Below are 12,263 nucleotides of genomic sequence, written 5' to 3'. Positions count from 1 at the left end.
ACTGGTTGAGAGAAAGAAATCAACCCAGTTCTCAAATTTAACGAGGGCGTGGCTCATGGGTTCTTGTTGCAGTTTCAGGTAATAATAGTTTCCATGTAGTTGAAATGAAAGACAACCATGATTTTCCAGATATGATTATTGCATCAACATTCTACCCACTGGTCTAGCTGTTTCTCTCAGGATAACAGGCCCACTACCTTCTCTATAGCTATGGGTAATTTAGCCGGAAAGAACTGGCGTGTGTTAAGCCAGGTCTTCAAAACTCAGTCATGTAAACACCCAACCTGAGAGATTGTATTCGAACAGTTTTAGAACCTTCTCTTTAATTAAGCCAATATGTTCATTTTTAAACATCAGAATCTCTTAAGGAACCAGCTTTTCGATAATTTTTTAAATGCTTCTTGTAATTAGTATTAGTTAAGCATTGTAATTAGTACTAAGTTGAGTGTTGTAATTAGTTAGGTAATGCTTGTAAATAAATAAGATTGTTCCTGAAAAGCCCCTTTGGGGAGGAAACATTTTAACCTGTTAGTTAACTTATACATACATATAATTTTTTAGTTGATAGTCAGGGCTGTCTTGGGTATAAACAAGTAGAATTGGAATTGGATCCACAGCTGGCATCATGCTCATAGGTTCCGGGAAAAAATCCCCAGCCCATGGAACTTAAAGACAACTCTGCTGGTGTTGGTGAAGCAATACATAGACAAAGAACAGGTGTCAAGAAAGTATTTGCACAGTTGTTTAATGATTTCTTAAACTTGCACTAAAGAAACTATTGGAGGTTTGACTCTTTAATTCTCATACTTTTCTGCTTTTCAAATTTTATGGCTGAAAGTTTTCCTAGGTTTAACCTACTGCCTCTAAAAATAAGTCAACAACATTAATTTCAACATTTTTAACACCTAAAGGTGCTGCTTAGGTGGTTGAAAATTTTCCCTGTTAAGAACAATACTGATAGCTATTATTATGTTCACGTCAGTTGATGTGGCAGCCAAAAAAATTTATAGGTGATGGAAAGGATGGACAAAAATTGAAATCGATATGCTCTTAATTCTACAGATCCAAATACTATTTGAGATTTGTTATCATCTCTGCGTTTCTACTCTTACCGCACTTCCAATCTGCAAGTTTAAACCACAATGTCAGAACAATCTACCTTACAATCCTCTACTGTCCACGATAGCATAGATAAGAAAGGGGCTGCCACAAATGCAAGTATGTACAGTACAAGTTGCAGTGAAGCCGATGGCGATCAGTTCTGTAGACTGGTATATCGTTGACGATACAAATGAGCAAGTACTGTTTAACTACTCTTTCATTTACCTAGCTACAGTTTTTAAGAAAGGAGAGCGGAACAAAGTTGTGCGTACTGCGAAGTAATATAAATGTAAACAACGAATGATGTACGTCTTTTAGATGTAGTGTATCCTGGAAGGCAATCCCAAATGCAAACATGGCGAAAGTGTCGTTAACTTTTCAGTAGATCGCTAATAAACTGTAGTTTGGTCTTTGAAGTGCCAAATACTAGCTTTGAGCTCATGGTCCTCCTCTAAACCGCCACATTATTCTTGGAATGTAAGAAATCCTATTAAAATGTTTCGGTTCGTCAATGAATGTGCGGATGACTACAACAGCAGGCCATGCCGGGAATTATATGCTTGATTCGAAACATTCTTCTCCACACGGAAGTATCAATATCACCTCGATTGTAAAGTGACAAATTCCTGCCGTTTTATCACCTATGAAGTCTGCATAAAGGAACATGACCGAGAAGAAACGTGGGTGATCGATCTTGTGATCCAGCTTACGTTTACAGGTAACACGCTACAAGTAGTAGACTCGCAATCGAATGACGAAATCTTTTAGTTCCTGCTACGTGCTACACTCCAGCAAAAACAGGCAGTTTCCAATTCCACTGTAGCATATGAGAATCACAGCAACGATGAAAACGATGGTACAGATCGTACAAGGGCGTCTTTCAAGAAAGAAACTCGCCAAATACAATGTCATAAACATCGAATGGTTGTGCAGTAAAAACAAGTTCGCTGGGCGTGGAATGAGAAGAAGAGGCAACAGCCATTGTAAGCAATACATTTCACAATATCAGCGTCCACACACTATTCAGGAAATCTTAAAATCGCGTCAAATTCCGATAAAACTTACTCAGAAACTGAAACGTCTCGAACCCACGAGTCGCCAAAATTCAACGAATAACTGGAATCCAGACCCTTTCCCGACACTCTTTTCGAATACTACGTCATCTTTAGACAAAAGATAGGTCCGTATCGCGTACATGGATCACTCTCCTTATCAGATGCTGAAGAAGAAAGGCCACGCCTAGCTCTGAAATATTGGTAACTCCAAAAATATATACATATATATTCCCGACTGTAAAATAAGCCTTACTTCTTTCAGTTGTTTAAATTTTATAGTTTTATGTTTATGCACAATATTTCCACCCGGGTGGTTTGTGTAAATGGTAAGCACCCACTGTGATACAGTCGTACACACAAATAGGCCCTTTTGTGCTAGAAAAAACCGTATCTCAAATCTCAAATCTTTATTTTAACACGGTAAAAATTCATCAGGTTTTTTGTTACATATAAAGTATAACTACATAACAATATTTAATAATAATAAATACATATCTAAAGAGTCTCTTAAAAGTACTACTCAAAATTACACTAAACTATACCTGTTTTCCATGAATGCCGTATATCTAACTTGATTAACTAAAATGAAAGTTTAACAATTGCTTAAAACGATTTAGAGATTTCTCTTGCCTAAGACTGCAGGGCAGACTGTTCCAGAAAGTTGCACCTCTATAGCTAACGCTCCTTTTTAGGTAGTTGGTTCTTGGTAAAGGGACATTTAATTTGTTCGTAGAGTCCCTTAAGACATAGCCTGACGTACTACGCTCAGTAAACATAGAGGATAAATAGTCAGGAGCCAGATCATTAAGAGCTTTGAACACCATTAAAGCTACTTGAATTTGACGCTGGGTGATCAGGTCTTTCCAACCAAGTCGTTGTAACAAGTAGCGAGCGTCAGCATCAAATGATGAGGAAGTCAAAATGCGAGCAGCACGATTCTGCAGTTTTTGTAATCTTTCAGAGAGCGTTATGCCGCAATTTCCCCAGACAATACTCCAGTAATCGAAATGGGGTTGTACCAAGGCATTGTAGATGTAATGTAGTATTTCTAGAGAAACAATAGGTCTAATTCGATTTGTGGCGCCAGTGCCGGAGGCAATCTTTTTGGATAGTTTGTCGATATGACTGTGCCATGCCATGTTATTATCAATGAGAATCCCAGGTGATTTAGTAGTTGAAATTATTGCTGAAATTGTTGATTTATTATGTTACTAGCGGCGCTTGATTTTTTTTCTAAACTATGCTCAAAATTATGCCCTTTTTTGATAATCATTTAACGGGACTTAAAATCCCAATCAGCTGCCAGCGCCCGCCTCCATTTCCCCCAACCTGGATCTTGTATTTTCCTTTGGTTTGCTTAAAGCATCCGATCTCCAATAGTTTGTGCAGGTTGTAGACTTGTGACCTGGTGAAGGGCTGTTCTTCTTCTTCTATTTGCAAGTTGCTTGATGCCATTTTGTTGCGTGTGAAAGGAAGAAATCCTTACTTCTGGTGTACCCAGCGTAGCAAACGTTTTCGCGCGAGTTCGAAGTTGGAATGAGAGCTTAACTTTCGTGCTATAAAAATAATAAATGATCAATCAGAGGGATCATGCAAGTCATAACTTTGGTTAAAAAAAAAAACAAAAACAAAAACCCACAAAAAGATATGCTGATTATGCTAGCTGGACAGTAAAAGCGGAGAACTTTTCATACACCCCCCCAAGAAGGCGTTTTTAGGGGAGCTCGTATTTCGGCGCTCCCCACAAAGCCCGAAATAAAAGCTCCCCAACGTGGGAGGCTACTTTTCATGCAAATTGCAAAAATGCATATGCATTTTTTTCCAAGTACGCCAAAAATTTAATACTGCCAGAGCAATTGACATAAGGAAAGATAACTTGCTAGAAGTGAATTTGCCATCGGATTGATGAACAATGCCCTTCACTCCTTCACTTTACCAGGGACTACTAATAAAAATTCATAACATTTGTTACCAAAAGGTTAACGTTACTTCACGTGACTTCTATTTGTGATCAGTTTTTACACTTGTGTCTTCAAAAGCTTTTATGGAATTGCTGTATACAGTGCTATCACTGACACAATGGTGAGATGGAATCCTGCACTTCTTAATTTGACTGCGAGATAAAGTTAACTCATTAAATTGACTCGCAGTTTATGCCTTTGCCCTGGACCAACCTCTTTCGCAGGGTTCTCTCCTAACCTTCCCTACGGAGCCCGTCTCTCGACGGGTAGGAGAGAGAACCTGGGAACGAAGTTGGCCCTGGCCCTCTTTTATGAACCATCCGTATACATGTTTATTGGCTAGCAATTGTTTAAGTCAACATGCAGTACCAGGAAGAACTCATTTGACATTTGAGAAGGACGGCTGAATATTAAACAGTGTTATTAAGGAGGCACTGGAGCCACCACACAAAAACGGAGCACTTTATATTCATTTTAAAATACAGTTTCTTAGTATAAATATAGTAAGATTTCATTTTGCAAAAACTTTTAAAAAAGGCGTGGATCACAAACGTGGAGAAGAGTGACCGAGTGAAGAGGTTTAATGCTTTCAAACAAGAAATATTTGAAAGCTCAGGTTACCAGTGTTAAAAAAAACTTTATTCTTTCAAGAAAGTGAAGGAAACACTGTTAACTGCTGCCTATAAGCTCCCCCAATTATTACCCCCCCCCCTGCCCAGTTTGAGCACCCATTTACCTGTAAACAAAAAAATATATCCGATTATAAGCCCCTCCAAACATATTATAAAAGGCCTCTTCAAATGTATTGAAATGAATTGATTTATTATAACGTTTTGGAGCTAAAGTCAAAACCAGTATTTTGATCAGCACTGCTAAAGCTTGTTTCGAAGGGCTTTCCCTATTTCCGTTATAAGCCTCCTCAGATATAAGCCCCTCCGTTTATAAGCTCTCCTACAACCTCGAAGATGCAAAGCCCATGCTTAATGGAAGATTCTGGTTAAGTACCTTGTTTTTCGTTTATTTCTGTCCCTTTTCGTCCAAATCTAGCCAAGATTTCATCAGTTCAATCAATGAAAAAGCGCTCTACGAGGTCGTGGTTGTTGCTGGTTGTTGGACTTGTTATATTAGTTCAGTAAATATGTGAGACGGAATGTTTGGTTTTGACTTTGATTTTTCGAATGTTTTTAGGTTAAGATTATGGAAAATTAGGAAATAACGGATTTGGGGTTGTTTAAAATTACAAAGCTAGCCCAAAACATTTTTAAGAAATGGGCATGGAAGCTCATTATTCCCGGGGGGGGGGGGGGGGGGGTACTCCCATACATTACCTATACGGGTATGTGCCGCCCAAAGGGGTCGTGATTTTGAAGCTCCTGATTTAGAACGGGGTATCCATTTCAGAAGCGTTTTCTAGAACGGGGTATAATATTTCGAACGCACGAAAGCTCCACTTTTGTAAGCAGCCATTTGAAAGTATTCAAGGACAGATCGCTTTTAAAAATACGGTTCAACCCGTTAACAAGCAAACCGTTGTACTCTTGTTGCACCCTAGAACGGAGTATAAATATTGTCCCATTGCTAGAACGGGGTACCAGTTTTAGGGCGAATTCTAGAACGGGGTATAAAAAATTGGTCCATTTCTAGAACGGGGTATCAATTTTAGGGGAAATTTTTTCTAGAACGGGGTGCCAATTTGGAGTCCCGGGCGGCACATACCCACCCAAAAAATACCCAAGTGCCCCCCCCGGGTCATTAGTATACTAACTGGTTCATGTGTTCTAGTATCCACCCTAATTTCTTTCCTTCTCAAATCAACATCTTTTCCCGCAAAAAAAAACAACAACAACAACAACCAGAATGCCGCCTTACAAGCGGCAGTTTACCGTATGCGAGTGCGATCTACGTTACGATGGTCACCAAGGTGGGTCTAATTGTTTGAAAAATGATCAATGTTTTATTCCTGCGAACTAGGCCTTCAACAACTTAGTCTTGATAGGTTCTCTTCTCCCGTCTCTCACCTCACCAATCCCTCCGACCCTACCTATCGACGCCTGTCACGCAGACTACACACCAACTCAATGACACAATATGTGTGTGTCCTACGCCTGCGGATCCGAAACACCGATCAAACACATACAGAACAATTTCGCACGCATTTTAAAACTCACTTTTTCAGACGGACATGTTCCCTAACCATTAAGTTGTGAAACTCACCAAATAGGTGTACATTGCGTATTACAAGGTGGGAATTGAGAGTGGGGAGGGGGGGGGGGGGAACTTTTAGGACCGGGGTACTTCTCAGACAGAGAAAGTAAATGCTACCTTTTGCTTATTTTTTTTCTTTTCTTTCTCTCACATTTCTTTCTTTCTTCTCTTTTAGTTTCATTTTCTTTCTTTTCTTTTTTTTTTTTTTCATTTCTTGAATCTATCATAAGGGACCCTAAGATCCGGCGACGGCGAGGGCAACGGGGACGTCAAAAAAGCGATAGGTATAAATAATCAGCACAAAAACAACTCTGCACGTGCAACACACTTTGTTTGTACATTTCTTTGCTGTCACTGCACGACTACAACGCGAAATTTCCTAATTTCACGTTTAGTGGGGGACGTAAATAACACGAACTTTTCTTTGTCTTTCCAGTTGTTTTGGACTTGGATGATCTCAAGAATTCAACTCCAGGGGAAATCGCCTACATTTGAAAAAGTAACAGAGTTGGAATAATCGCGATGAACACCGAAAGACCGTCAATTCACTTTTAAAGTGACGTTTTCGCCGCAGTCTCTGTCCTCGGACCTCAAGGTCCCTATTTGAGATAGGCGGCCTTGGTCTTGCATATCCGGTATGTTCTCTCCACATGAAACTCACTGTCATGCTTTTTTAACGAAAGTTACCAAGATCATAAGGAAAATATTGTGATATGATTTACAGTTTGTATTTTCTTTAAAATCAATTTCACATAAAATCATCCTCATCTGATTCAGCATCCTATAAAATAACAAGTAAACATTAGATAACGCACCACACTGACAGCAAAAACCTTTTCCTTTTCCATAAAAAATTTTTTGAAGTATTTTTTGAAAATTGTTTGTGATGGGAGGCAAAATTCATGAAAACAAAACGCACCTTGAAGAGTTTTTAAAACTCTTCAAGGTACAAATAAATGACAATGAGTTGTGTGTTTAAAAATTTCAAACCAGTTTGAAAAATTTAAACAGGTGTAAAAAATTCAAACCAAAGAAAAAATTTGAACCACAACATGTATGTCAGCCACTTCAAAAGCTCAAAGTTGGTGCAAACACTACTTTAGTAGGTAGCAGAAGCAGAAGATATTTCACTTGGTCCTCCACCACTTAATTCGACTTTTAATAATTCATACTAGTTTTGCAGCTCAGGTAACAGCCGTGAGAAACATTTGTAGTTTCTTGGTACATAGCAGTATTTGACTCCAAGTTCAACGGGGTGAACCAGAAGACAGTCATACATGAACAAAGGAATAATTTGCCCAGTTATTCACCTTTTCAGTCATCCATTCATGGAGTGATTGTTTAAAAAAAAAAGCCAATACAGGGTCAGGGGCTTGTCAGATATTGTCAGTAATTAATTATTTTTATCAAGCAATATATTATCTGCATCAATTCCTGTATGTTTGTCCAATAAAATGCCCAAAACTTCAAGTACCTTGTTAGACTTCATTTTACTTGAATCCATTAGAGAGTCATAGCTTCTGCAAAATAATTAAAAGCCAGAGAGATTATTCATCAAGTCTGTAACAACAGTACATTTTGAACATGATACCATTCTAAATGACCACATAGCCTGTTCTTGGCTCCAAGATAGTGTGAAAAACCAATCAAAGAAAAAAGTGCAAAAACGTTCAAGGGCCAGGGAGACACTTTTTTTTTTGCCTGACTACACTGACTGAGAGCCTGGTGCAGGCTTACAATCATACAGTCAACTGTTTAATAAAAACCAAGTGATCCAGGCTTGTTAGAAGACTCACAATCAGTGCCATATCCTTATAGTACGAGTGTGTATATGGTGCTGGGCATCTAGCTAAAAGGAATTTAGGCAATGTTGAAATAAATTAAAGCAATCCTGTTTAAGGGTGACAAATGAGGGTGGCCTTCATAGGATCACCTTCATACATTTTACAGGGCTCATCTTGGCTTGCATATTGCATTCACTCGGTGGTCTGCCAGTAAGGTAACATTGGTTGTTTACCATAAAAATGAAAAATTTTCCAGAAAACCGGTTGGAAACAAAATGAAACACAACTTTTCAGGTCGTCTTGGTGGAGAATTCCAGGAGTAATGAAACATCTGAAAAGGTTGTCCTGTTTTTCTGATAGGAATGTTTCAAACAAAAATTTGTGTTCAATTCTTCAAAGCCATCTTTGATACTTCAGGCTTTCACGGCCTTTTTTTCCATAAAAGGAACTGATTTGTGCAAACTTTAAAATGTGATCCCAGGAGGAATGTTACCAGTCCTGAATTTTTTCTTACCATTTACCCAAACTGTGAACCGACTGGTTTGCCCATGTACTGGTAAATGGTACACAACCATTGCCTACCTATTTCAAGGAGTTTTCCTTTTTCTGCCAACCCACTCCCTCTATCTGGTGAGTAGTGTCAACTGACTTTCAGTGCGATTGTACATACAGGTGTTGATGGCTTGCAGGATTACCTTCCCTATGCATGCATAATATACAGCTGCTTGGCACTATCAACCCTTAAGGCAATCCTTGTTGTTCAATGAATGTCTATAGGAGCCCAATAATAATAGTATGAGGTTCAAACAACTGATTTTCTTCCTACAATAACCAAAGAGGTGGATGCAACACACTTTAATCTTTACCTTAATGCAGCTTCTTCCTTTCTTCTCTTTTCTTCTTCTTTTTCTCTTTGTTTCTGTCATCACAAAGAAGAACAAAAATAAAAAAGTTAAAGCATAGTAATAATACCAATAATAATTTGACTATTTATTATTATTATTATTATTATTATTGTTCTCTCACTTGATAGGTATTTTATCACTGAACATTTGAACAACTCTTACAGTTCCCCGTTTTCAAGTTTTTGTATCCTATGTGGTACCAATCCACAACCTATGAAACACATTACATCTTCAACATGTTACCCGCTGATCAATGTTGTGGAGAAAAAATTCCAGAAGTTTATAAAATACTGTAGCACCATTACAAGAATGTTCCTTTGTTCATTTTTTTCACCTCTCTAACTTTACCTGTTCTCTTAACTTCTGTTTACCATCTTCTCTTTCCAGTCGATCCCTCTCTTCTCTTTCTTCCCGCAAGTTTGGAAACTTTTCTTCCTTTGTCTTGTTTAGTCTATTTACTATTTCATTTATCCTTTTTTCAACCTTAATAAGACGAACCTGACAACAAGATACAAGGATTTAATACAACAAAAAGAGACCTTAAAAAATGAATGAACCTATAATAATTATTACATCAACTGTATGCTCAATATTAATGTCACAAATGCACCTTTATAAGATGCTATCTTTTTCATTACCTCTTTGTTACTGTGAAAACCCACTTGTCCAACTTCCATATCAGCTGTCTTTTTTAAGTTTGACCAAAGAGTGTATACAACGGCAATGTTGTTCATCTTGTTTCCTATAATAAAATAATTATTTAAGCATTAATGTTTATTGAATTATGATTCATTTGATTGGTGAGCATTTGAGCTATACTGACAGCAATATTTTTTTTTTTATTAATCACTTTATAAGAGAACATATTGTCACCTTGAATACTGTTGGCTTTAACCAGCTGTGCACAATCTGTCAACACTGCAGAAGGAATATCATCCAGTGTTTCACCCTAAAATAAAATCTTTAACCCTTTAGTTCCCAAGAGTGACCAACATCAATTTTCTCCTAACAACATCAGCAGATCATCAAGAGTAAAGGTTATGAGAATTACTTAATTGATAACCAAAGGGAGAACACTTTGCTCTTAAACCAAATTCTCTCAACTGTTCTTAAAAGAAATGTATGGCGATCAGTCTGGAGATTTGAATGTGGATCTTGCGGCTTAAAGGGTTAGTATTAGGGGCTGTTTACATGGAGAGAAGAAGATCCCAAAACCAGGGAGATCCTAGAAGCCGGAACAACTTTTTGTTGGGTTTACATGCAGGAATTTTGGTCTGCGTGGTCACTAAGTAGAGAAGGAATTAAAAATAGCAGGCAACAATAACAAGCATGCAATTTGGGCCCTTCTGCCCTCATTACCAGCCTTTCAGCAGCAACTAGGAGTTATTTACAACTCGGTGATGCCAAATGAATTGTTGGTCTTTAATGCCATGATTACCCACTGAAGAACCCACCACCACTTTTGTCTGGTTTGTCCCTAGTGCTAGGATTTTCTAACGAAAGCAGATTACATACACCTGTAAGATCTTCCTCACTCTAGGGTCTTCCAACCTTTCATCTGGGAAGATCCTAGTACTAGTTAGGAAGTAGTTCCTAGCGCTAGGGACAAGTTTAACCCTTTGCATGTAAACTGAATGCAGAAAACATGTGGTGCTAGGATGATCTGCCTTCTGGGATCATCCCGGTAAAAGGATGTTCATTCCTCCACGTAAACAGCCTCTTAATGTCTTTATCTCTTGCCATAGTTCTAACCTCAACTCAACAAGTAATGAGCAGTCAAAAAAAATGAAGGTTTGTGAAAATTCTTACATGCAAATTCATGGCAGTTACCAGCATTAGGATATGCAACCCAAATGAAAAAATAGAAACCTTGAACTTAAAGAAATAGAAGGAAAGGAGCAAAGTAGTATCACCAGAAAAAATAATCCATTAACAAAAGATCCAGTTACCTGTGGCAATCGAAGGTAAACATGAGCAGATGATAATTTGTCCACATGAAACCTAAATAACAAATCAGATGGTTACATGAAGAGCAAAACTTTTCAATGAAAAAAACAACAGACATTTATTGTAGGCAATGATAATTTGCACAAAGAAGTTAATTCTCACCAAACATCTTCTGGAAATCCCCATTTAATCAACTCTTCATCTAAAATTTTAAAGAAGTGAAACAAACTGTAACTAAAAAAGAAAAGCCAGCAATTCTTGGTCAGGGTTAACACACAATTTAAGGCACTTAACGAGTCAAGTGAATGGAGCTAGCGAGGGAGTGCATGTCCTACACCCAAAACTAAATTATCCAAAAAGAAATAAAAGAAATAAATAAATGAATCTCGTGGTGTAAAGGCAATTTGAATAAAGATTACAAATGGAAGGTAGAACTAAAATAATGTATCCTTGGCAATCTACATGGAATCTGGAGGCAGCTGGAACCATTTGAGTATTAAATTAAATGACTGGCTACCTGTGGACCGAGTTGATGATTAAACAAACCAACCTATTTTTCTTCTGGAAAAAGGTAGCTGTGGCTGCTGTTACCTTTGCAATTCTTAGAGACAACCTTTTATATCCCTATTGTTTTATTGCACAAGTTATACATGCTACATATTTTAATTGTATATACATTTTTTTATTTCTTTAATTTCTTTTTGTTGTGTCCCCAGTTAGTTGTGAAAACTAAATAGATTGACACATTAATAAAGCTTTTACTTTACTTACTGTACACTGCGGCTGATAGCTAAGAATTTTAGTGTGAACTAATACTTTTGTATTGTTTTTTTTTTTTTTTTTTGCGCAGTCCTTTATATTCAGTATTGAATTTTGGACTTATATGGTAAATAAATAAATAAATAAATGAATAAATAAATAATCAGTTCACATATTTAACGAAAAAAGACTAAATGTTTAACGTCTTGGAACGGCGTAACAAGTTTTAATTCAAGCATAATATAAGGTTTAGAAAAATTCACTTTGGTTCACTCACTTTCATGTTTATCTAAGCCCATGAATATCGTGTATGGCGGCGTGACAACTGCAAAAATAAAAGAATAAGCATCTAGGTATAAATCACCTGTACTAAAGCTTTTCAGTCCAAGATTTGACCTACCATTGCTTTTAAAATAGAAGACCATGCTGCCTTCGAAAATTCCAAGTTCGTCCTCTGGAAAGTACAAAAACAGACAGGCCTTCAAAAAAAGAGGAAGTTAGCCGAGGAGACCTGGTAATTACACTCCCCAGTCTGTCCTCTCATTC

At 37.5% G+C, this 12,263-nt stretch overlaps 1 protein-coding gene across 1 annotated transcript; it reads right to left on the bottom strand.

The window, feature by feature from the left end:
• Nucleotides 1-6,876: 6,876 nt before the first annotated feature.
• LOC140951431 (coiled-coil domain-containing protein 25-like) lies at nt 6,877-12,197 on the bottom strand. The gene is made up of 10 exons (XM_073400683.1): nt 12,118-12,197; nt 11,995-12,042; nt 11,121-11,160; nt 10,961-11,012; nt 9,885-9,960; nt 9,650-9,753; nt 9,360-9,509; nt 8,973-9,025; nt 7,797-7,842; nt 6,877-7,103 (listed from the first exon to the last, which is right to left on the bottom strand). The coding sequence occupies exons 1-10, from the start codon at nt 12,140-12,142 to the stop codon at nt 7,071-7,073; spliced, it is 627 nt and encodes a 208-aa protein (XP_073256784.1). The 5' UTR covers nt 12,143-12,197; the 3' UTR covers nt 6,877-7,070.
• Between the last annotated feature and the right edge of the window lie 66 nt (nt 12,198-12,263).

This window comes from Porites lutea, chromosome 11 (assembly GCF_958299795.1).
Source record: "Porites lutea chromosome 11, jaPorLute2.1, whole genome shotgun sequence".
Classification (NCBI taxonomy): domain Eukaryota; kingdom Metazoa; phylum Cnidaria; class Anthozoa; order Scleractinia; family Poritidae; genus Porites; species Porites lutea.
Note: the sequence above shows the minus strand (reverse complement) of the source record. Positions and strands in the feature narration are given on the sequence as shown.